This window comes from Xiphophorus maculatus, chromosome 10, assembly GCF_002775205.1.
Source record: "Xiphophorus maculatus strain JP 163 A chromosome 10, X_maculatus-5.0-male, whole genome shotgun sequence".
In the NCBI taxonomy this organism is placed as follows: domain Eukaryota; kingdom Metazoa; phylum Chordata; class Actinopteri; order Cyprinodontiformes; family Poeciliidae; genus Xiphophorus; species Xiphophorus maculatus.
Window position 1 is genome coordinate 4,313,877 of NC_036452.1, and position 25,101 is coordinate 4,338,977.

The following is a 25,101-nucleotide window of genomic DNA, read 5'->3' on the forward strand; positions in this document are numbered from 1 at the left end:
ATAACAAGAAGTCAACGGTTGAGCTTACTTTTATCCTCATTAACTTTCATTTAGCGGAGACACCAAGTTTTATTATCGAAGTAGGCGGTTGCTGCGACGCGTTCAGGGTCCTCGTCATTATCGGTAATTACTTGTTACCGGGTTCGGAGATGTTTGCACTAGAAATATGGAAATCTATATATTCAATGGACGGTTTACGCCTCGAACTGGACCGTCCGAACGGATTAACGGTTCCGGTTGCTGCTAGTAGTTTCGAGAAGGAGTACAACAACAAGGTAAGTTCATGGAACCTGTTCATTTCCTGGCTTCCGAAATTAAACTTAACTGGAGGGATTTGTTTACTGTCCAACATTTTATTTATGCTTCAATTTCTATAAAAATGGGACTTAAAATATTAAGTGTTTAGAGTGTATTAAGCGGATAGAGTGTTTTTATATGTTACAGTCTGACCTTATGTACATTAGGAGTGGGCATTTATCGTAATAGGCCTGTCGATAAATTTTACTGGACGATAAATATAACATTATTGTGATAAATGATGATATTGTTGCTTTGAGACAATTTTCAAGCAATATAATGGTGAAGGCACAATAATGCAAAAGCACACTCAAGTATGAATAAACTTAACATTTTAGGGAAGAGTTCACACGGGAACTGGAAGACATTTTAAATATCCGAAATGAACGACAACAAAAAACGAATAAAATGAATTATGAAGTCTTTGTAAACAAAATTATTCTTCAAAAAAGGGTAGTTGAGACCAAAACACCAGACTTTTATCATCCAGTTTTTGGTAGAAAGAAAAAAACAGTAAATCATGCAAATGAAAGTTATTGAACTCGTTTTATCATGTAATTAAATGATTTATTTATTGTGACAAACCTAATTGTATCGTTTATCATTGAAAATAAAAAATAATTAAGAATTTTTATTTATAATTTGCATGATACATTTTAATGATGGTATGATGAGATCTTGTTTTGTCATTTTCTTCACTGTTTGTTCCAGAAATATCAGTACATTGAAAACTTGTCCTTTTGTAGTCAAAGTAGCAAATTGGAAGGCAATTAAGCACCACAGATTAAAAGTTTTTCTTCCAGTCTTTATTTCTAGTTGTCTCTCTTTAGCGCCGGTGCAGTATTGTTGTATGAACTTATTAAAAATGTTGATGATGAATGCCTTCCTGTTTACAGGTGAGGGACGCAGAGACCTGATTGGAGTTTCTACTGAACAACAACAAAAACTGATTTCTAAACATCTTTTGACCGAAACGAAGTGGACCTAAACTTACTCGGTAACTACAGTTGTTTGGTTCACACAGCAAAAAACACAAAAATATTTTTAGTTTTGTTTCTAGTGCAAATATCTTAGTACATTTGCAAGAAGACTTTTCAGTGACTTTGGTTCCAAATTGGACCAGCAGATGTGAAAACGCCCTAAATTTGATGCAGTAACTAACTTTGAGCAGAAGAGGGAGCTGTTTAATTTACAACACAGACTGAGAAAACAGTTAATTATCCAGCATGGAGGACCCCATGCTGGCTCACACAGCCGAGAGAGACATCAATAAGGTTCGGTGGGCTTCCACCATGTTACAATAACAGCCTGGAAATACTCTGAGTTTGAGGCTCAAACGAAACACGAAGCCATTCAGAAAATGATCAAGGTCAGGATTTTGTTGGAGGAAACACTTTTGATGAATAAACATTCACTTTACACTGATTTTTGGTTCTTATTAGCAAACACATTGCATATGAAAAACATGGAAAACAGAATTTATTACTTGGAATTCAAATATAAATATGTTGTTTCTCAGCGATGAACGATCAAATGAATATCTGTCCATGTTCTTTTCCTATTCAGGACAATGACTAAATAAATAAACATTACATAGTTTAAGTGCTGCTTCCCCTCGTGATGAACTGAAGTTTTCCAGATTTGTGAAAAATCACAACCCAATGCAATTTAAACCTCAAATAATTACACAACTGTCATGTTTTTGGCCAAAACCCAGCAAAAGACATTACAAAATATTGAAACTTGTATGTTTCCTGGTGTCTCATGTTCCAGCTTTATTTCTGTTGCAGCAACTTAATTTATTGCTAAATTATTTGGTTACTGAAATAAGGCAATTTTGTACTTAAAAACTACTATATGGACTGATTGTCATTTATTTCAAAGCAACTTTATGCATTTTGTATAGAAGAATAGGGTAAAACTTATTCAGGTGTGTAAAGCTGGTAGAGGAAAACCAAAATAACTCGGGGTGGTTGAAATACTTTTATTTTTTTTAATTGGGAAACCATACATATACTTCATTTCTAGTTAAATTGGATTTTATGTGTTTATATCACCTAAAATCCATTAAAAATTGAGGTTAAGACATGAAAATATGTGGAAAAGTCTATGAATACATTTGCAAGGCACTGCATTTGATTTTTGCTTCATGTTTTTCCTGATAGCTGTTCAAAAACAAAATAAAATCGCTCCCGTCCAAAACTTGAGAGCAGTTTGGTTCTGTCCAGGTGAAGCCGGCCGGTCAGGTGAAGACGGGCAGCGCTGGGTCTGAGGTGTGTTTCTGGATCTCAGCGGGTCCTGAGGTCAGGTCCAGGTTCACTGGCAAAGACGGGAAGCGGACCGTCTCACACAGGCTCATGTTGGGTTCCAGGGTGGATCTGGGCAGTTGCTGCGGTAACTTGGGGGTGAACCCGGCGTGAGTGTCCGTGTCGGGGGTGACAGTCGTGGACATCGTGTCGTCGGAGGCTGCAGTCATGTGGATCCCGCTGGATAACGACTCCTGGGACTTCTTGGAGGATTTCAGATCCATCTGGTCCAAACTCTGAGGTAAAGAAAAAGATGTGAAATTTACAAAACATTATTTCAGGTGAAAATTAGAAATTCAAGTTGTTATTAATGAGTTTATGTAAGGTTGATTGTTTTTGTCCATAAACTAACAATTAAATAATGTGGCCATTTTTTAAAAATCAGATTTTTTTCTTGCAGTAAGAGCACCAATCGTCTCTCTGAGCGGTGGATTAGGGCCACTGTAGATAGAAAAAAAGGTAGAGTAAATTTCCACCAAATTCAGAAATTGAGATTAATCAGAAATTTTCTAGAAAAAGAAAATAAAGAGTTTAAAAAGTTGAAAGTTTGCTAGAAAAAACCCTCAGAAATATCGAGGTTAATTCCTGCAATGTTGAATAAAAAAGACAATTTTTGAGTTCGAAAAGTCAAAAATTTGAGAAAAAAACCTCAAGTTTTAAGATTAATTTTAGACATTTTCTAGAGTTGAAAATTTGCTTACAAAACTCAAAAATACTGAGATTAATCTCTGAAATGTTGAGTTTAAAAAGTCAAAAATGTGCTAGAAAATGTACAATTTTGAGATAAATCTTGAAAAATGTCACGAATTTCAGTTTCATTTTGAAGAATAAACTTTTTTTCTAGTGATTTTAGCAACGACCAGCGGCGCCCTGGTCGTTATTAGTTAATCAAATTTTTATTTGATAAACTATTAATTAACAATTAGTAAATGCATCTATAGTTAGAATGCATCTGATGGAGTTCTTTGGTATGGTGATTCCACACCTGTTTGGAAGCCCTGCAGTCCATCCGAACTGGGGAAACTGGGTGTACGCTGTCCAGTACTGGAGTCCCAGTCCCATACAGGGCAGAGGAGTCAATGGGAAGCATACTGGGGGACACGGTGCCATAAGCTGGGGGAACTGGAGCCATCTGCCTCTGCAGCAGCTGGAGGATAACGTTGATGTCAGCCGTCATTCGAGTTTCCAGCCTGGAGGGGAGAGAGACAGGAAGTGATGACGAGTCATTATACGTAAAGCCATCCATCCATCCGAGACATGTCTAACATTTACATATTAGGTCAGAGTTAGGCTCCTATGCATTAACCAATCAGCTCAAAGAACTCTGGAAATTACAGTTAAGTTAAGAAGGAAAAGTTTGATGTTTTAATACACAGAATGTGTAAAAACACTTCTTGGATACTTTACACTAAAGCAGCTGAAAATACTGAAGGTACCTGTGGAGCTGTGACTGCAGGACTTCGAGTCGCGACTCGAGCTCACTGGGCCTTGCCTCTGGGATGAGAGGCGGGTTTGGGTTACCGGTGGAAGGAGATTGTAAAACCTGATTGGACAACTGCTGTTGATCTGGCCAGTATCGATACATTCCCGGCAGATTCAACAGTGAAGCTAAGAAATCACAGAGGCAACAGAGTAAAGATTGTTACCATGGGAGTATAAAAACTCTGAATATTATTGGTGGGTTTTGCGCCAAGTTATCTGTATCGGTATCGGAAGTGAAAAAAGTGAATCCGTGTGTAGGTTCCATAAACAGCAAGACAAAAAAGTTAAAATGAAATAAAATAAAAAGCAGAAAAAGGACGTCCAGAAAGGTTAATCTGAAGTTTGAAGGAATTTCACGTTACTGCTGTGAAACACAGATTTTATCGGTTGCTTTATGTTGATAATGCAACTTTATGCAAGACTCGTTTGGCTCAGACTTCCTTGTATAAAAAGTAACGGGTACAAGCACTCCTTTGTTCCTACAGCAATATCTCTTTTTAATGCAGGACAAGGTTGGGGGACTTGCACCTGATTTAGTGTTTGTAGCAACTGTCGGTCAATAATGAAATGATATTATTTCATAAATGGGAAGTATTCTTCCCATTTCAACATGTGAAATGGGAAGTATTCTTCCCATTATGTGTTGATTCGTATTTTATGTCCTTTTGGTATTTTTTGTTGTTCCTTATTTTTTTTAATCTTTGATACTTTATCTTTTAGTTTTTATACTTGCTGCAACATCAATTTCCCAATTTGGGATACAAATAAATCTGAAATCGTTTTTACCTTGGTGGCCCTGGTTCAGCGCCGTGTCCCTCCCCACCGAGGCTCCGCTCTGAGGCAGCTGTGGGGCCGCAGTGGGGAAGGGGCCCGGTCTGGGATCGTCAGTGGGGAAGGGGCCCGGTCTGGGATCGTCAGTGGGGAAGAGGACCGGTCTGGGATCGTCAGTGGGGAAGAGGACCGGTCTGGGATCGTCAGTGGGGAAGAGGACCGGTCTGGGATCGTCAGTGGGAACGGGGACCGGTCTGGTGGTTTGAGTGGGAGGCTTCGACAGATCCTCGCTGGACTGGGAACAGGAGGAGCTCCAGAGGTCGTCCCAGCCATCCTGGGGCGGCGAACAGTGGCAGGACTGGTGGGGGAACGAGTCTTCGTGGTCGATTCCATCTGATCAAAGGAAAATCTCCGGATGACGGGACGTAAACCTGCCTAAACATGTGATTAGTCGGATTTAAAGCCTTGTTGCCTACCTGGTCTTATTCTGCAGTCGAGGGGGTGGATTCGGTGCCGCGCTTTGTGGCGATATTCACCATCATCCCCAGATTCATTGGTTATTACTGGCGGCATTTGATCAGTCTGAAGATCAAAAATCACATTTAATATTCAGCCGTAACGTACAGGAGCTTTCAAAATGTCTGATATGCCTTGACTTTTTCTCAGTGGGTTTTTTTTGAGGGAAAGACAAAAACAAATGAAGCGTATTTATGAAAGGAAAAGAAAATGATAGGTTCTCTATTCTAAGAAAAAAGTGTTATGATTTGTATTCAGCTTACTTTTAAGCCAGTTTTCGGGGTGGAGGGGTTTAAAGTAATGCTAGACCACACAGCTGGAAAAAAGTATCATGAAATAAGCATTTCATATCCGTCGATATTGATAATTATTGATCAGTCTTTTTATTTACATTTCTGAAATACTGCAAAAGTTTATCAAATTTTCACTCCATGCTGCTGTTGTGGATTATTAAGTAATTATGAGGCACAGTTCAGAAACCTTAAATGGCTACTGCACAAGTTACTCAACAGGTTGTTGCTAGGTAACCAAAGAGTGAGTGAGTTGCTAGGTAACCAATGAGTGAGTGACCAAATTAGACCAACAAAACTTGGTAAGATTTGTGTTTTTTGCAGTCGAGATGGGAGTTGTAATCTGTAATCTTTTGTTTTATTTTCATTCCTTGCTCCTTCTTTCTGTTTTAAACAAAATAGCATCATATCATTTCTTGGAGAAGATTCGCCAACGCACGTCTCGCAGGTCGTAGGTGATCTCCAGGTTCCTCCAGAAGTTGTCAGCAAAGCTTGGGTACATGTCAAGCACATCTAGCAGGTCTTCCCTGGGGATGCGGTGCAGGTCGCAGTAGGTGATGGTGCACACGTCTGCGTTGGAGCGTCCCGGTTCGTCGTACAGGTGGATAGGCTCGCCGAATATGTCGTTCTTTTCTACAGGAAAAGAAAATCATTTTTATTTGAAGAGTTAACTCTTTTTCTCGCGAACACCAAAAGCTGCAACTCTAATGTTAATACTTCAATTTGTGCAACTCTAATGTATCAAGAATAGATTTGCTAAATAGAAACATGACAGTCTTAAAAAAGTGAATGCTTTTCAATACGAAAATTGCAATGGAAACACTTTTTTTGAATCACATGATCAACAGCTGGATGTTACCGCAGGCGAAAAACGACACAGATGACAGGAAGTAGGAGGAGGATGATGCTTGTTTTTGGTTTTTTTCCAGGCAATGTGTAGCTGGCTCTCACAGCATCACACATTTCATTAAAAGTCGTGTCATTCGAACGTGTTGAATCCTATGATGGTGTATTTGGGCCATTGTAGATATTTTAAAAAGTACATTTTTGCCAAAAAAAAAAAAAAAAGAAACTGAAATTTTGAGATAAATCTGAAAACATTTCTCGCAAAAAATTTGGACATTTGTGAGTTTCAAAAGTGAAAAATGTTTTACTTTTGAAACAGCAGCTATGGTCAAACAGTAGCTGCTGTTTCCAGTGTTGTAGTCAAGACCAAGGCAACCTAAACGTTCATAAACCATCATCAACATTTCCCAGCTGATCAATATGATCTCTGAACAATCGCTCCATCAGAGCCAAAGCTCCACAATTACGCTTCTCACCTTCGCGCAGCTACTTATATACGTGTGACTGCATACACACCTTGATCACCTTAAAAATAATCAAACCTGTTGATTATTTTTAATCAGCAAGTTTGATTTAATCTGCTGATCCAATTTTAGTGAGAATGAAATGACCCCACAGATGCATTTCATGCGCTTCGACGCACGGACCGATGCGTTACATCTTTGAGACAAAAATTTAGAAAAAGTACTATTTACATACGAGTGAGGTTTTTACATCCTTTTATTTTAAATTTCTTTATTTTGTGTGCGTGTTAGCTTATTGTCTGAGGAAAAATGTGGTTCAGTTTCATCGTTTACGTTTAAAAAATAAAATATTAAAATCATGAAAAACATCGGGTTTGATGCTTCTTGGTCTAAATAACTGAATGTCGTCACATTTCAGTGTATTTAGGTGAGTTTTGACGCTTTGTAGTTTGATATTGTCCACAGATAAAGTTTGCGTGGCTGCCGCATATTTTCACGCCAGCGAAAAAGTGTGCGTATATTTACGCAAACTTTGACGCAGAGTAAATTTTTATACATGCCGACTTGTGCGTAAAATATGGAGCCGCACATTTTTTGTGCGCACGCACGCTTTATGCATGAGGCCCCAAGACTTTTAGGGTCCGAGACCGGTCTCGAGACCAAGACCGGTATCGAGTACTACAACGATAGCTGTTTCTGTTTGCTTCATGGAAGCATGTCAATTTTGAAAAAACTTGTCTTTCAGTAATTAGCATTTCCTAGGATTTGCACAAATGCAGGACTCTGGTGCCTGTATTTGTGACGTCACATGCAAAGGGGCCAATAGAAACACAGGTCACTGTACCTAATAAACCCACAACAACATAATCCCTCATGACTTGGATGGAGCCACGGGAGATGAAGAAGAGGGAGTCCAGGAAGTCTCCATAGTGGATGAGCGTGTCTCCTGGAGGAGCGTGGACCGTCTTGATCCTCATAGCTAACGTCCGCAGACAAGCTTGACTGCCTCCATGGAAAGCCTTGCAGTTCTGCAGCAAAGAGCGATTGAGGTGCAAGCAGATGTCTGCCTGCAGCGACTCTGGAAACCCCTTCAGCACCTTTAAAAGGAGCAACACAAACCCATCCTCACATCAGAGATGAAATGTAACTCGTTAATACCTGACAGTGCAGCTACTGGAGGACACACCTTTGCTTTACTCACAGCATTCATGTCTATGCCGTTGGTGTAAGACCAGGCGTGCTGGAAGTACTCCTCCAGCCGCTGGCGCAGGCCGCCAGGAATCTGGTGGAAGCGGATGAACTCTTTGACCCGCAGCATTTGGGTGTGGTAGCGGGTCGTGCCGGAGTAAAGCCTCTGGATGATCGCCGACACGTTTCCGAATATGCTGGCGTACATGAGGGCTGCGACAGATTAAAAAGAGGAGAAAATAACAATTATAATTAGAAAATCCTTAATCAAATATGCGTCATCAGAATAATCGATAGATTGATCGGATTAAAAAATAATTATTAGATGTAGCCGTAAAATGGACAATCTTAAGTTTATTATCGTATCTTTAAGTAGCTTTTTAAAATGGCGTTTTAGAGCCACGCTAAGAAAATACAAAATAAAAAATTGCAAGAATAAAATTTTAATTAAAGTCATATTTCATATTATCATATTTGAAAATGTGATCATGTCATATTATCACTACTGATAATACCAGAATAAAGTCATAATATTACAACTTTATTCTGGTAAGATTATGACATCTCAAAATATTATGACTTTATTCACATTATTAGGAGTTTATTCTCTTTGTTTTGACTTTATTCTTGTACGACTTCTCGTAATGTTACGACTTTATTAGCACATTATCATGTTTGATAATACGATAACCTTGTATTATCATTATTAATATGAGAATTATCAAGCATGATCATACATACAGCATCAAAGTTAGAATCTTATGACTTAATTCTCATATTTTGCATTATCGTGTTTGATAATTCTTGTATTCTCACTACTGATAATATGAGAATTAGAAAATAGTAGAATAAAGTTGTAGTATTATGACTGTTGTCATATTTTGTATTATCATATGTGTTGTGATAATCTCATATTATTGATAATATGGGAATTAGCAAATAATGTCAGCATAAAGTCATAATATTATGATTTCTCAAAATATTATGACTTTATTCACATATTGCTACGTGTTTATTCACGTATTGTTTTGACTTTATTCTGTACAACGTCTCGTAACTTTATCGTATTAACTTATTTGATACCAGAATTATCAAGAATTATCAGACATACAGTATCAAAGTCATACTATTATGACTTTATTCTCGTAATTTAAGAAAAAACATTAATACTTGGTCGTAGCTTTTTGAGTTCTTTGAATCTCACTCACAGCCGATGACCATGACGCAGATGGAGAAAATCTTCTCGGAGTTTGTGTTTGGCGAGACGTTCCCAAACCCGACGCTCGTCAAGCTGCTCAGGGTGAAGTACAGAGCCGTCACGTATTTGTCCTTCACCGACGGCCCAGAGGTGGAGTCGCTTTCGTTGTACGCCTTCCCCAGTTGTTCAGCCAGGTTGTCCAGCCAGCCGGTCTCCGTGTACGGCCTCTCCACGAAGCCGATGGCGTACCAGATGCAGGCGAGCCAGTGGGCGATGAGCACAAAGGTGCACATGAGCAAGAAGAGGACGGCGGCGCCGTATTCGGAGTATCGGTCCAGCTTTCGGGCCACACGGACCAGCCGCAGCAGCCGAGCCGTTTTGAGCAGGCTGGTTAAGGTTGCCATCTTTGGTTTCCATGGGCAACAGGAGAGAAAAATGTAATGCATAATTAGACAATGAGAATTAAAATACAATAACTTGGGAAAGTACTCCTACCTCTTGAACTCTTGGTGTTTTTTGGGGGGATTTTACATAACAGACACAAAGTAGTGCTTAATCTAAGGGTGTTTTCACACCAATAAATTGCAACATTTGTTACATTTTCATATGGTGTGGTTCGCTTTCGCATTGCACTGTCAAAAAAACCAAACCGATTGAAAAACCTGTTCCCCTCCTTGCCTATGGTGGCGTTGCACAAAGAACCACTGAAGGAAATGACAAAAAAAGACTGAAGCAACTTTCTTCTTCCTTGGCTAAAGTGTAAACAAAAATGGAGTGGAGTCATATTTTTGCGGCTGTAGGAATTCTCTTTGTTCTTTGGTAAAAGACCAATACATTTCTCCCGCTAGCGCTAGGCTAACGTGTTTGTTTTGGTTATTTTTACCCAGAATGCCCTGTGATGTAGTCCGCTTCCTGCTTTTGGAGCGGTCTGCAGTCCGCTTGGCGTTCACAAACGCATTCAAAACCGAATTTAACCGAACCAAGGCCGAGGTTTATAGGCGAACCAGAGTTCGTTCACTGCAAAAATACAAAATACCACCAAGATTTAACTTACTAACTTACAAGTAACTTCTCAGCAAGATATAGGAACTTATTTTAAGTCAACAACTCAATGTTGATGAAAAAGTACTAAATCTACTAGCAGATTATTTCACTTATAACAAGAAATTTTTCCCTGTTATAAGGAAATTAATCTCCCAGTGGGACTAGAACTTTTTCACCAATAATGAGAAATTATTTACTTAAAACAAGATTCTGTATCTTGCTGAAAATGGTTTAGAAGTTAGTTTTGTCCTATTTAAAGTGTTCTAAGATATTTGCACTCAAAACTAGACCAAAATTACTTGCTAAGATTTTGTATTTCTGTAGTGACTTTTTTGATCCGCATCACAAAATTGCAGACTGCAGAAAATGGACGTCATAGTTCACAACTTTTCCTTCTGCTGATTGACCCAGATGGACCAAGAGAGATACGATTACCAGAAAAAGGCTCAAAAATTCTAAGAATTACAAATATGAAAACTATCACACTACAACTTTGGGCCAACACAATGGATTGTAGCAAAGAAATGTTCACCTCGTCAGACCCAGATCTGAAAATGAGAAGGTCAAAGGGCGTCGCTGCTAGCATGTCAATCGGAAACCAGCCCTTGATGTAATGCTTTGCTATCCGGCTCGGCTGAGTGACGACGACGTCATTGTGGTCCACATACGTGGTGCGGAAGTTGATGATTATGTCCACGATGAAGAGCACGTCCACCATGAGGTCGGTCACGTTCAGCGGGTTACACGTGTAGCCGCATCGTCTTTGCCGCGGGTTGCCGTGTTCGTCCAACAGGAAGGCGGCTGAGTACGGAGTGATAACGGCCGTGTAGAGGACCAGCAGCAGAATGATCCAGTCCCAAAAGGCCTTGAAGGGGCTGTAATGGAGCAGGATCCACCATGTTGTTTCCGGAACCTGGAGTTTGTATTCTGGCAGAACGTCCGACTCCAAAGAAAGCACCTGCAATCGGACAACGGTACGTTATTCCATGATTGGATAATTTGGACACTGCAGATAGAAAATACAGGAGTAAATCTCTGCCAAAAAACTCAGAAACTCAGAAATTTTCTAGAAAAAAAAGTGTAAATTTCTGACCTCTAAAAGTTGAAAATTTGTGAGAAAAAAAAATCTGAAATTTTGAGATTCATCTTTGAAATTCTTTTAGAAAATACTTGGAAATTTCTCAGAGCCAAAGGTAAAAAATTCTAAAATATTTGACTTTACAAGCTCAGAAAAATTTTAAAGTTTTTTTCTTGAAAAATTCTGAAATCAATATCAAAATGTAATTTTTTTTAAAATGGAAATTTACTGTTTACTGTTGCTGTCAACAATGCTTAACGACACCCTAATACAATGACATGTTTTCTAACCTGTAAGCACTTTTTAGTCATTTCTTCCGAGTGTAAAATATTTTGACTTAAGGCCAGACGATAAATCGATTCAATCAATTAATCAGAATTTTGGTTTCTGAAGATTTCATTTTTGTAAAATTTGGATTTAAAAAAAAAGTTTAACTTCAGATCAACTATATAGCAAACTTAGGATGAGGGAAAGATTTAATTTTTATTTAATGACAAGAATAAAATCATAATATTACAAGACTTTAGTCATTCGACAATAGAGTCGAAATAATGCAAGAATAAAGTTGTAATATTAGGGGAATAAATGAATAATTTAGTGAGTACGCCAACACAAATTAAAAATTTAACTGACTTTGAAGCAATCCAAGCTTATTTCTCATTAAAATAACTTTTTCCATTAATTTTAAGAATTTATGAATATAGATTCTTATATATTCTGCTAATCTCTTGTAATTAAACTAATGAAAGCCACATTTTGAAATATTTTATGTCATTTTTTATTATTTTTTTAGAAAAAGTGAAAATCGATTGAAACTGGATTTGATGTGAAATGATGCGATTTTATTTCTAAAGCCTAACATCTTGTCTCTCGCTGAACAGAGCCTCAAACCGGTTTTTCTAGAAGACATTTCTGTTATTTTCTTAGTAAAGACGTCACAGAGACTACGTTTTGAAGAACATGTCTCCTTTGATTAATGTTGTCCAGCCTGACTGGCCATCTGCTGGGTTGCGGGGCTGAAATGATGAACTGGATGTTGCACCGAGTTAATTTTGTTCCCCCGTCAGAGCTGTTGCTATTGACTCGCCTAATTTGAAACGAACTTTCTTGAAAAATACCCCTGACCTTCCTGACATATCTGTTAGCCATATGAATCCATACTATTGCACAGATAGATCATCCCACAGACAGGAGCTGGAAGGTCACAGGTCGGTGCTAGCTCAACTTTGGCGTTTGTTTACCGTCCACGGTCCAGTGGTGCAGAACTGGGAGCCTGAGGGCTGCACTGGTAACAACTGCAGCTCTCAATTGAACTGCCACACGGTGCATCTTTATCAGCCGCCCACTGATTTTTCCATTAGAGGGTTAATTAGCAGCAGCTTTCCATCATGGCGGCAGAGTGGGGATGTTGGTTCGCCTGTTCTCCTCTAATGGCACACTGAACCCGGACGCCATGAAGTCACAGAAAGATGTATGAGTTTTACTGTTTTACTGGTTTTACTGGTGACGGAGTGAGTTCGTTAATTCAGAGACCATTTCCTGGCTCTGCAGCAAAACCAGGATTCACAAAACATTGCTGTGGATATTTAAAGTTAGAAGGTTCTTTATTATTTAATTTCTAATTACTAAGAAAAAATATTTAATTAATGTTAAACAATAATAATTAAGTAATTATTCTTAATTATAATAATTCATAATATGAAGTTTCCTTTGGGTTTAATAAAGTGTTTTTAAATTTGAATTTGTTTTTGAATCTGGTGAACATTAGTTGGTTGGTGAGTTTCATCAATCCAAATAAATGTCCTCTAGACATCAAGGCCGATACGGCTTAAAAATTAAAATCAGTTTTTTTTTTCTTTTTATACCAAATCTAATTTAAAAAAAAATTTTTCTTGCTTTCTTTTCTTAAAAAATAATTCAAAGCGTTGTTTTTATTTCAGTTTTACCTTCCCTGAGTTGTACGACAGGATGTTACTGCCAGACTACGAGATTTTTTATTTTTATTATACTGAGAAATTATTTTGTTGTTATTTTATATTAGGGCCACGCCAAGAAAATAAGAAAAAATTAATTATGAGAATAAAATCATAAAAGTCAAAATGTTAATATCATGATGTTAGTCTTGTAATACTTTCACTTTGTTCTTGTATTATTTCGATTTTATTCTTGTGCAACTTTAATTACTTAATATGTTGACTTTATTCCCGTACAGCTTTTATCTCATAATTTAGGACTATATTTTGGTCATTTTATTTTATTTTTTTTCCCTTAATATGGCGCCAATACTGTATAATTGTTTGTGTTGGAGTTCTCATAAAAGTACAACTTCATTCTCCTAATATCACGACTTTATTCTGTTGATATTAATACTTTATTCTAGTATTATTTCTTATTATTTTTGTAACAATAGGACTTTATCTTAGACTGCCTATCATATTTTGTTGTAGAGTTGATTCAAAGTTCAGAAAAACAAAAGCTGTGTAAAATTCGTCAAACAAGATGGCCGCCTTGGACTTTCTGGCATAACTTTGCACTATGTAAACCCAAGGAGTTTATTGGTGGAAAAAAATATATCTAAATTTAAAGATAATTAAATATTCAAAACACAAAAATTGGACGGCATGAGAGCCTGGATGCGGTTCTGGTTCCCTCCGTACCTGCGTGACCTTCTCTGTGACGTTCTGAGACCGTTCCTTTGCCTGCGGCGGGCTGAGCAGCTCCATCCTGACGGCCGGATCCTCGCCCGTCATCGGGCCAAACCTAAACCTCACCTGGAGGAACGATGCATAGTTTAACCTTCAGGGTTCGCACGGCTGCTGGAAATCCTGTAATTTCAGTTAGGTTCATGGAAAGTGCTTGATTTCTGTGTAGAGTCCTTGGAAGTGCTTGATATTCAAACTGCGCAGTTTTGTAATAAATTGCAATCTAATGCTTGCTTAAAAGCCTAAACTTTAAAAATGGTATTTACAGTTGAAACCAGATATTGTCATACACCTAATAAGAAAACACATTTTTTCTCACCATCTGAAGTTAAATCAGACTAAACTTTTCTAGTTTTACATCAGTTACAATTCGCAAACTGGCAAATTAGCAAGAAAAGTTTTTAGAGATTTAATTTTAATTTGAGCAGGAAGGTAATTTACATTAACACAATTTGTTGGGGTGTTTATTTTTCGTAATTTGTCAGTGACTTGTTGATTTGTGTAATTGAAATTAATGTTGGTTTATATTTTATAGGTTAAACAATGTTATTTAAATTAAATTACTGTTTTGTTTTCAGACCAGTCAAGTGTGTGAGAGAGACATTTCAAACTACGAGCTGGACGATATATGGCTGAAAAACATATACAAGCTTTTCCTATCAGTCAATATCAATAATAATTGATTAGTTTTTTTGTTTTAAATATCTGAAATAATGTCAATCTGGTTGTGTGACCTTTCCTGTTTTGCCCACAGTTTTCACTCAACGCTGTTTGTTTTTAAGCAGTTATGAGGCAAAGTGGCAAAACTTGAAACTGCTACAAGTTACTCTACAAGCTGTTGCTAGGTAACCAAAGAGTGAGTGAGTTGCTAGGTAACCAGAGAGCGAGTTAGGTAGTTGGTTCCACCAACCTTGCTTAGCTGGCTGTGAGTCGCTAAAATCTTTCCTCTTTCAGTGATTATATTAAATATTGGATATTTTATCAGACGTATTGATACTGATCACGTGTCTATTGTGATATGTTATTGATTTATTGTCTAGCACCTATTTGAAACCTTAAAATTATGTTATATTTTAGTTTACCTTGGCCCTTCTGTAGAATATGATCACAAGACATTTAAACTTTATTCAGTTCATTTGTTTTGTATTTAACTCCAATTTGCTAGACTGTAAAAGTTTGACAACTTACATAAAAATGATTGAAAAGTGTTTGAATTTTAGAATGGGAAAAGTGTACCAGCCTTAAATCTTATTTTCTACCTTTTTATTATTCATTGTATTGATTACAAAAGAGTTTGTAATCTAATTGCACTGATGCTGTACTGACTTTTAATATACTTTTCTTACACACTTATTAGTAACACTTAGGTAAAAGACAATGGTACTTGTTGAGTGGTAAACGAAAAATATCTGACTAGCTCATCAAATCATTAAAAGCATAAAAATAAGTAGAACAAACCTGATTTGATCCAGAAACTTAGCCTGTTTTAACCATCACTGGTAGGATCCCTCGTCGTGTTCCAAAGTGTTTTGTTCTGGATCCATGTTTGGGCGAACCTAGCGCTCTTCTTGCTAGCGCTGTGTGACTGCGGTTGTGACTGCGGTTGTCGATGTTGGACCTCCCAGCTTGGCTGGCTCAGAGCGTAGGACTGCCCTGCAGCACACCAACATTGGAAGCCAATCAATGCCACGCAATAGCTGACAGGAAGCGAAGGGAAGATCAATACTGGGCATTGGTAACAAAGCGAAGGGGAAACAGTCACTGGGTTTCCCTTTTAGCATCACGTCAGCATGGCGAATGATTTGGAGGGAGTTTAATTTGGGAGACAAAGTTTTATTATTTGCGATTCAGTGTTGAAAAACATTAAGAGAAACTTGGTTGTAATGTATTGCTCCATTTGAATTTGTTGCATGCATGTTGTTTATGTTGGATGTTATTGACTGACAGTATGGCGGTGTGTAATGATCCATGATGACGTTATTCTTAAGTGTCCTTCAGCTGTACCCTTCAGCATCAGTAAAATTAATTTGATCAACAAGAACTACTTTAGGAGTTTATATATTTGATGTAAATGGAAGAACGTTCTACAGAACATTTTTATTTTGTATCGCATTATGCTTTTGTGTAATACATAAATTTATTGGTTTACAATTGAAGGAACCCCAAAAACTGAAAGTTAAAATCCAGTATGGCTGCCTTGTGGATAAACAAGCAGAAAGAAACTACTTCCAACGCTGTTGCCTTTTATCTCATTCAATTAAACACCAGCCTGTTGCCTAGCAACCCACGCTGAACTCCAGTGCGTTTGGTCATCTGGTTTTGCTGCTGTACAATGGCTGCTGAAAAAGACAACTGTCTTGTTGTTCATTTACCATCCAGAAACCACTTGCTGCGTTCTTGTTGGTTGTGCAGCGGGATCCACTTCTACTTTTCAAAGATGTACAGTTACATAACTGTGCATCTGTTTGGAGCCATTTTCAAGTGTGAGTGTAAATGTTGAGTTTGGGGGCGTGGCCAGCAGCAGCTTATTCGGGTTTAAAGAGACAGGAGCCTCTAAAACAGTTTAAAATAGGCAGAACTGAGCAAACTGAAATCTGATTATCTAATAATGATTCTCTGCAATAAAGCAATGATTTCTTTATAGACCGATCCTAACCTGTTCAAGAAAACATAGTAGGTCACCTTCAAGGTAGTTTACGCACGAGGAACTTTGCTGTCTTCGAAATGTTTAAGTTAACCGCACATGGGGCAACAAAAACATTTTTAAAACAAACTTTTGTACCTTTTTTTATCTTATGTGCTCAATAGTCACCAAAAAATTTATTTATTGGACTCAACAAACTAGCCTGATTTTTGTAGAAAATGGATCAGTAAATTATTGCAGATACAACACATAAAAAAGATCCAATTCCTACATTTTTTAGGGTTGATTGGTTTCTGACTTTGGCTGCAGGATTTGCTTTTGGCTGAAAGCAGGTCAACAATTTTGGTTGTTAATAAGTAGGAACCTATTTTTTCCACCTAATATTTTTTTAAAGATGTTATTTGTCTGTAAAAGATGAAAAAAAAAAAAGTCCATCTGCAGCAACCGACTGCTTGGCTCAATTCTAAAATTGAGGTTGGCCACAAAAAATCCTCCAGAGGGCCGCAGATAGATTTTGAATTATGGAGAGAAAAATGTGTCTAAATAAAAGGGAAATATTTTCCTTTAAATCTGTTACTTTAGCACTTTTCCAACTAAAACTGCTCTTCATCAAAGCTGAATCTGCAGGATGGAAAACAATTCTCTTTTAATGGTTACCACATTTTGATTCTTTTTAATGTTTTTTTCTCCACAGGTAAAACATTCAAAAGTGTCTCTTCTCTGCCACAACATGCCCAGTTTCCAGCTCTTTTGGAAGCTATCAGATGGCAAATCCTCCCGTCGTTCCAAATATGCAGCGTCGCCCCGACCGTCTCAGCTGTCGGCCTGGATATTGTCCCACACTCTCACTACATCTGGGAGGTCAGTGAGGGCCTCTATGAGAGAGGAAGCAGCTTCCATCTGCTCCTGATCCAGGCAGGAGTGATTGCGAGTGACGAACTCCAAGCCTGCAGATGTGATGTGTAATCCCAGTCCCTCCAGGGAGCCGCGCACCTTGTTCAGGTCTGACACGGCACAGACAAACTGCAGAGAGACACGCGCAGCCAGATGTTACCGTCTTACTAAGACAGGGAAAGGTTCATCTTCTTAAATAGATTACAGTATATATCCTGGAAGCAAATGTCATGCAACCCTCCAGGGCTGGGGGTGCAACCTTTCCAATACACAGATATTTTCCAGCGAAATAAAACTAATTTCACTGACCTTTCACAAAAAGTGAAAGGTCAGTGAAAGATTGATAAATATCCACTATAGGAGGTTTTAAGATAAAGAAAAACTTAAACCTTTTTGCAAAGAGATTGGATAATTTTTTTTCTAATGAATGTTGATATTTGTGGAAAATAGTATTAAAAAAGCACAAAGTTTAAGACCTGATAAGGAAAATTAACCTAAAAAATATTGTTGGTGCTTCTAATGTCATTCCATTGTAACAATTCAATGCAATTATTCTACGAAAATATCAAAAAGTGCTAAAACCTGCATTTATATATTTATATATATATATATATATATATATATATATATATATATATATATATATATATATATATATATATATATACACAGTACAGACCAAAGGTTTGGACCCACCTTCTAATTCAATAGGTTTTCTTTATTTTCATGACTATTTATAAGGCAATAAATCCCACTTATTAACCTGACAGGGCAGGTTGACCTATGAAGTGAAAACCATTTCAGGTGACGACCTCTTGAAGCTCATCAAGAAAATGCAGAGTGTGTGCAAAGCAGTAATCACAGCAAAAGGTTGCTACTTTGAAGAAACTATATATATATATATATATATATATATATATATATATATATACTGTATACACACACACAGACACACATATTTTTCATTATTATTATTTTAGTCAGAGTAATGGAAGTTCGAACAAACTTGCAGGTTGAAGACTTGGAGTTATTGGCTGTTTTTGGCAAATTTACTGTAATATTATGTAGTTCTGATGTTTTACACTATTGGTGCAAAACTGCAGCTCAGATCTCTGAGCAGCTTCTCTGCTTTGTTCTTTATTACTGTCAGTACTTCAGAGAAACGAGCTGCTAGCAGCGCTGCTGATTCACGGTCATTATGCTACAAAACTTAACGATCGTGTTCCTGTCGCTTCCTGTGATTAAACTCATAATTACGATCCTCTGTACAGAGCAGCTCTCTGATGGCAGACTGTGTGTCCGTAAACATGTTTTACTAAATATTGAACAATAACCGAAAAGAAAGATGCGACTTCTATCATGAATGTAGATTAGCAAAGAATCCTACAAATTAGAGTGAAATACTGCTACTTCCGGTGGGTTGCTGGAAGTAAGACCCATAATTGTTTCCACAGTAAGCCTCCCAGGAATAAGGTGGAAAAGTGAAATAATCTGCCAGTGGAAGTAGAACTTGGTTGCTAGGTGACGGGCTGGGTTTGCCTAACGTTGCTTGGTAACGGCAAAGTGCCAGTTGATTAAGTAAGTGATTTGTTAGTGGAACTAGCACTTTTTCATCAACGTTGAGGGATTATTTTCTTTAGACAAGCTTCTATATTTTGCTGAAAAGTTACTTATAAGTTAGTTTTAATGCATTTCAATTGTACTAAGATATTTGCACTAGAAAAAAGCCCGAAAATACTTGGGATTTTGTGTTTTTGCAGTGTAATTGTGAGTCCCATTTCCGAAAGCCTCCAGGGTGAATTTCCGTTTTTGTCCACCAGAGGGCAGTGTTCACACTTTTGCGTTTCTTCAGTTTGTACTATTTACCTCAATTATAATATTCCAACAAAAAAAACAAACAGCATAATTTAAATAGACACAAACATTTTGCATGCATTGATGTATAAAATAATGCTGTAGTTGTTCAGTACTTGGGTTGAGGTAATTGGAGTCTGACCTTCAGCTGGAGCTTCTCCTCCTCCTCCTCGGTTTCTTGGACGTCTTCAGCTCCGGCCTCGATGGCCATCTCCAGCGCTTTCTCTGCGGAGACGTTCTCCGCGGGCGCCATCACCACGCCCATCCGGGTAAAGTTATGACGAGCTCCGTCAGACAGCGTCCCGCTGAAGACAACACAGTGATCACACGCTTTGTTTTCTATCAGAAGTTAACAACAAACTGAGACTTTTATTGATCGGAAAATTCTAAATAAATACTGAGTTATTGACCATCACCGGTTCTGTGGAGAAAAATCAATATAATAGATGTGTCAAATATATGACATAATGTTTATCTTCTTTGACTCATTTAGGTTTTCAGCACCTTCTGAAATTCATAAGTCTAATGTGAACCGATCTTCATAAATCAACACAAGGCTACAAGAAAAGTGGCATTTTCCACTCTGATAATTAATATTTTTGAAGGGAAATTTTGTTTACAAAGACATCATAATCCATCTTATTCATTGTTTTTGCTGTGAGTGTTTTTATTCTTATTTCCGTTGTATCAATCATTGATGGTTGTGTCTGATTTTGTTTAAAGTGGCCCTCGCCCTCTTCCGTACACACTCGCATTATTATACCAAAGTCAATATATTACTTGTGACTAAAAGACAATATTATCATTTATCACAAAGATTACTGGGACAATTAATTGTCCAGCAGAACAGTTATCGCGACAGGCTTAAATACAGTTTGGTGTTTATCCTTATTACACATAACAGCATCTTGTTTTATGTTTTTCTTCCTGAATTATTCACTTATATTCTCCACATCACCTCAAATTTATGTAACTATATCATTGGAAACATCAGAGAGTTATTAAATATCATCCTTCAAGCTATCAACTTTCATAGTGGATGAAAAAATGTGTTTTTATTTTGTTTTCAACAACACAACACTGAAAATATCCAGATATGGTGGCAAATACTATAACATACTGTATGTCACGATAGTGATAATTGTTCTAAAAATATGGTGAACTACTGCTATGACTTTATTTATATTAATGCTTTAGTTTTTAAAGTCGACTTAGGAACTTATTAACAGGAATTAAAAACATCCTGTGGGGAATAAATATGACGTAACACAAACTTCTGTTTAAAAATGGGACGAAAAAATGACATTTAAGTAAAGCTGATGTGGGTTGATCTTCATAAATCAGTAAAAGTCCATAAGAAAAATTGCATTTTCAGTTAAAGCTGACCATATCTGCAATCACAACAATAATTAAGAGGCTCATAACAACTGGAACAATTCCACATAGTGAGAAAAACAGTAAAGGAAATTAAAATAATTTTCAAAAGTTGCTGTTAAAAAACACTGTAGCTTGTTTTCTTTAAATGAGATTTTGTGTCTGCAATTACAGAGTGAATGTTAACAGTATTCACGAGATTAACACAGTCAATAACAGAAATGTTCGATAAATGACAGAAGAAGGGTTTGATGTGTGAGTAAAAGCCTAACGAACAGAACCAGCAGAAAGAACGCTGTGGTAGCACAGCGGGAGGTTCTGACCGGTTCTTGGTGAGCAGGCGTTTGATCTCCTGGTGGGTCCGTGTGTTGTTGTCAGTTAGAGTCTCGATGAGCAGCGCACACCCGCCGGGCCCCCGCGCCTCGAACGTGTGCTGCGACGCGGGTTTGGCTTTTTCCTGGGTGCAGAATCGGTGCAAAACATGCAAACATGGTTTTAATAGAACAAAAACTAAATTAAATCGTATTTATTTTTACATAAAATAAATATGCTACAGAGCAAAGTTAGTGGCATTAACTAACTCACTCGCTCACTCTTTCGTTACCTAGCAACTCGCGCATTCCTTGGTTACCTAGCAACTCGCTCATTCTTTGGTTACCTAGCAACAATCTGCTGAGTGACTGGCGCAGCAGCAGTTTACGTTTTCTCCATTGTGCCTCATAACTACTTAAAAATAAAAAAACACAGTAGGGAGTTAAAACTGTGGGTAAAACAGGAAATGTTATGCCACTAGTTCAGTAATATTTTACATATTTTAAACAGAAAACTAATCAATAATTATTGATATCGACTGAAAGGAAACACTTGTATCGTGATTTGTTTTTTGCCAAGTGAAACATTAAATATAACGCACTCTGTCACAATTAAAATTAAGAAAAAGCTTCTCATGACTGGAATAAAATACCAGGAAGTGTAAAAATGTACGAGTCGTTTAAATAATTTTCTAATAACTTAAAATTATCGCTCCTAAATAATCAAATATCCAGGCACTAATTATGTGATTCTTATATTCATTCTAAAGTTTTTTAATTATTGTTTGTATTATGGTGAACTGTTTGTTTTATTAATTTTAAGCAGGTAACCTGATATGCTTTTTTAGATTAAAAAATACTTTTTATTTATTAGTAATAGTATTATTCAGAGGTGGGACCAAGTCACTGTTTTGCAAGTCTCAAGTCTTTGTCCTCAAGTCCGAGTCAAGACAGGCAAAAGTCGAGTCGAGTCTCAAGTCAGGAGCTTGGAATTTCAAGTCCTTTCGAGTCGTTTTTTTTTTTTAAAACAATGTTCCAATTGTGCTAAATGTATAATTGCATAATTATACATTGCATAATTAATAAAAATGGACATGGTCTTTTTAAAATAAAAAAAGACCATGTGTTAATTTTAAAATCAAACACACAATGCAGTCATTGCAAATAAAGCCCAGTGGTTTTGAATTTGGATGTGATGGTAAAATAAATATCCATCAGTCCAAGTGGGGTCAAATCTGCAGCCAATTTCACGTCTCAGTGTTGATAAAAACATGTTGCCTGCATCACTAACCAAGACACAAAATAACGTTCTGCATTACCATCCAGAAACACTCGGAACTTCCCCACAGCGTTACGTTCAGGATCCGTACAATTGTACAATTTTTTTTACTTTTACAGCAATTTCTAAAGGATAGCAAAATTACTTGATTTGATTTGTTATCTAGCAAAATTATACCACTTGGAGATGGTATTTCAATGACCATCAAGCCGCCATTTGGAGAGTTCTAACTGAAAAAACGGTCTACTTAATGCACCGACTGCAGTAAACAATCTATTTATTGTCTATATAATTTACCAACATAAATGTCTTCAAATACACCCATACCTGACAAATTTTCGATTTGAGAATATGGGAAATGTCTCTGTCCAGTGCTACTGTTTTGATTTGAGTAAAATATCAAGTCTTTTCAAGTAAAGAGCTTCAAGTCAAGCCCCAAGTCAATGGTGCGAAAGTCAAAGTCAAGTCCGAGTCTTTGAGCATTTTTTCAACTCAAGCCTCATCTTGATTTTAATGACTCGAGTCCAAGTCATGTGACTCGAGTCCCCACCTCTGGTATTATTATTATTCTCTTTTTTGATGGAAAGAGCTTGTTAACTTGTCTGTATTGCACTATGATGTATTTTGTTTATATTTATAGAGGAACTACGGATGAAAACTGGCCTCTGGCACATTTTGTAAAATGAATTGTCCCTTTTGAAATAAAGTTTTAATTAAAAAAAACAATGAAGATGAAAGTAGCTCATTTATGCTAGCTTGACTTTGAGAATCTTAGCATGTAGATGTGCTGTGGAATTTGGTGCGTTTCGGTTCAGTTAAAAAAATAAAAAAAGGTGACCCACACGCCAACTTTCTGCCAGATCTTCAGTAGAGAAGGTGTTTAAATTAGCTAATCAATCATTGCTGTGACGATCACTTAAGAATCGCAACATAAACAGGCTTGTGTGGGAAATGTTTGTGTGTTTTTTTATTTGAATCTTGACACATTAGTGGTGTTGTTATCAGTCAGTTGCTATGACTGAGTTTGTGTGCAGTGTAGATGTAACCAGATTTCATTTTGTTAAAGTTGCTCTGCAACGGCATTAGCATCAGATGGCGTGTAAAAAATTGCCTCTTTGCCCTCCAGCGCTGTGTGCATGAGCAATATTTCCAGATGTAAACAATAACAGGTGGCTATATAAACGAATTGAAAACTTAATTGAAGACTCAGCTAGATTCTGCCGCCCCACTGACATGCCACCCTGGGTGTGTGTCATGTCTACCACCTCAATCACCACTAATATTGAAATTATGAACCTACCGCATTCTTGATTGCTGCATCTATGGATGCTTTGGGGATGTTCTTGCTCCTGCATTGCTCCACTAAATTGGCCAAGTTTATATTCAGTTCCGGGTTGGATCCACCTTCTGCAGATTAACAAATTAAAAATAAATAGCTACAATTACAAGATTATAAAACTGTAGCCTGAACTCACCCTTCACAGCTATTCTGATCATCATCCCAAACTTCGCGATAATTTTTCCTCTCGCCTCATCCTTCGGACCCTTGATGTGCTTGACCTTTGACCACTTGTTGTGACCTGCGCAGAAGGCGGTGCTCAGCCGCAGCGTGCGGACGGGACCCGTCCAGCACGGCGGGGACAGCCCGCATGAACCCGATAAAGGGACACGCCGCACCGGAACCGTCCCGACCAGCCGTGGTGGGCGCTGGGTCCGCAGAGCCCTGAGCAGAGTGAGCCCCAGCATGCCCTTCACACCCACACAACCACAGCTACAGAGAGCGCGGAGGTCCGCTAATCCCGCTGCACATGTGGAGGCTGACTTCCTTCATACAGCCGCAACTCTGCCTCCCTAAATCAGTCAGCCAACTACAATGAACCGTTTTAGTTCAAATACTACATGAAACTGCCCAAAGTTTTCTGATTTACTGATATGACAGCTCAGGAGCGCAGCTGCCCTTGTTGTGGAACCGCTACTTCCGGGGTTCCAATGACGTCACACACCGACCTGTCAAAGTAAAAGCAGTGTAAGGTTAAGCAGTTAAAACGAACAAACAAACAGATTTTTATAAAACACAAGTACCTAAACCTTTCTGTTACATAAATAATGGATAATAAAGAACAGGAAAAGAGTTTGTTTTTGATTGTTAAAGATGAATGTAGCTGTCGACATGGTGTAGACTTCATAATAGATATATTTTGGAAAGACTAGAAATTGTGACATGTCAAAAATGTAAATATGTATAAAATGGGACATATTTGGATAAAACAATTGGGGGTAGGATTTAATAAGATTCTTCTTCTTACTCCTTTATAAACTGTACATGGAAGTTTTTTGTGTTTGAATATTGTTATATGTATTTTAAAATTTTCTTTATCTTATTTTTTACATTTTACTTATTTGACTTAAATAAAGATTTAATTAGTTTATTATTATTATTATCATTAATTAAATTCATTTGATTAGATGGGCTTTTATTAACAGGATATTTAAGACACTAGAAAGAAATTGAACATTAAAATAATTAATGATGATATTAACAATAATAATGTGAACAGAGTTA

General features: G+C 37.4%; 1 protein-coding gene, 1 long non-coding RNA gene and 1 pseudogene across 2 annotated transcripts; 1 reads left to right on the forward strand and 2 right to left on the reverse strand.

The window, feature by feature from the left end:
- The first annotated feature begins 954 nt into the window (after window positions 1–954).
- On the forward strand, window positions 955–2,747 carry LOC111609936. The gene is made up of 3 exons (XR_002753408.1): window positions 955–1,294; window positions 2,526–2,570; window positions 2,669–2,747. It is a non-coding gene; the product is annotated as an uncharacterized LOC111609936 (long non-coding RNA).
- On the reverse strand, window positions 2,521–17,405 carry LOC102233789 (annotated as a pseudogene).
- Window positions 17,406–17,470: 65 nt separating this feature from the next.
- On the reverse strand, window positions 17,471–24,515 carry LOC102233533 (translational activator of cytochrome c oxidase 1). The gene is made up of 5 exons (XM_005810620.3): window positions 24,014–24,515; window positions 23,839–23,945; window positions 21,272–21,405; window positions 19,717–19,879; window positions 17,471–17,849 (listed from the first exon to the last, which is right to left on the reverse strand). The coding sequence occupies exons 1-5, from the start codon at window positions 24,282–24,284 to the stop codon at window positions 17,640–17,642; spliced, it is 885 nt and encodes a 294-aa protein (XP_005810677.1). The 5' UTR covers window positions 24,285–24,515; the 3' UTR covers window positions 17,471–17,639.
- Window positions 24,516–25,101: the final 586 nt, after the last annotated feature.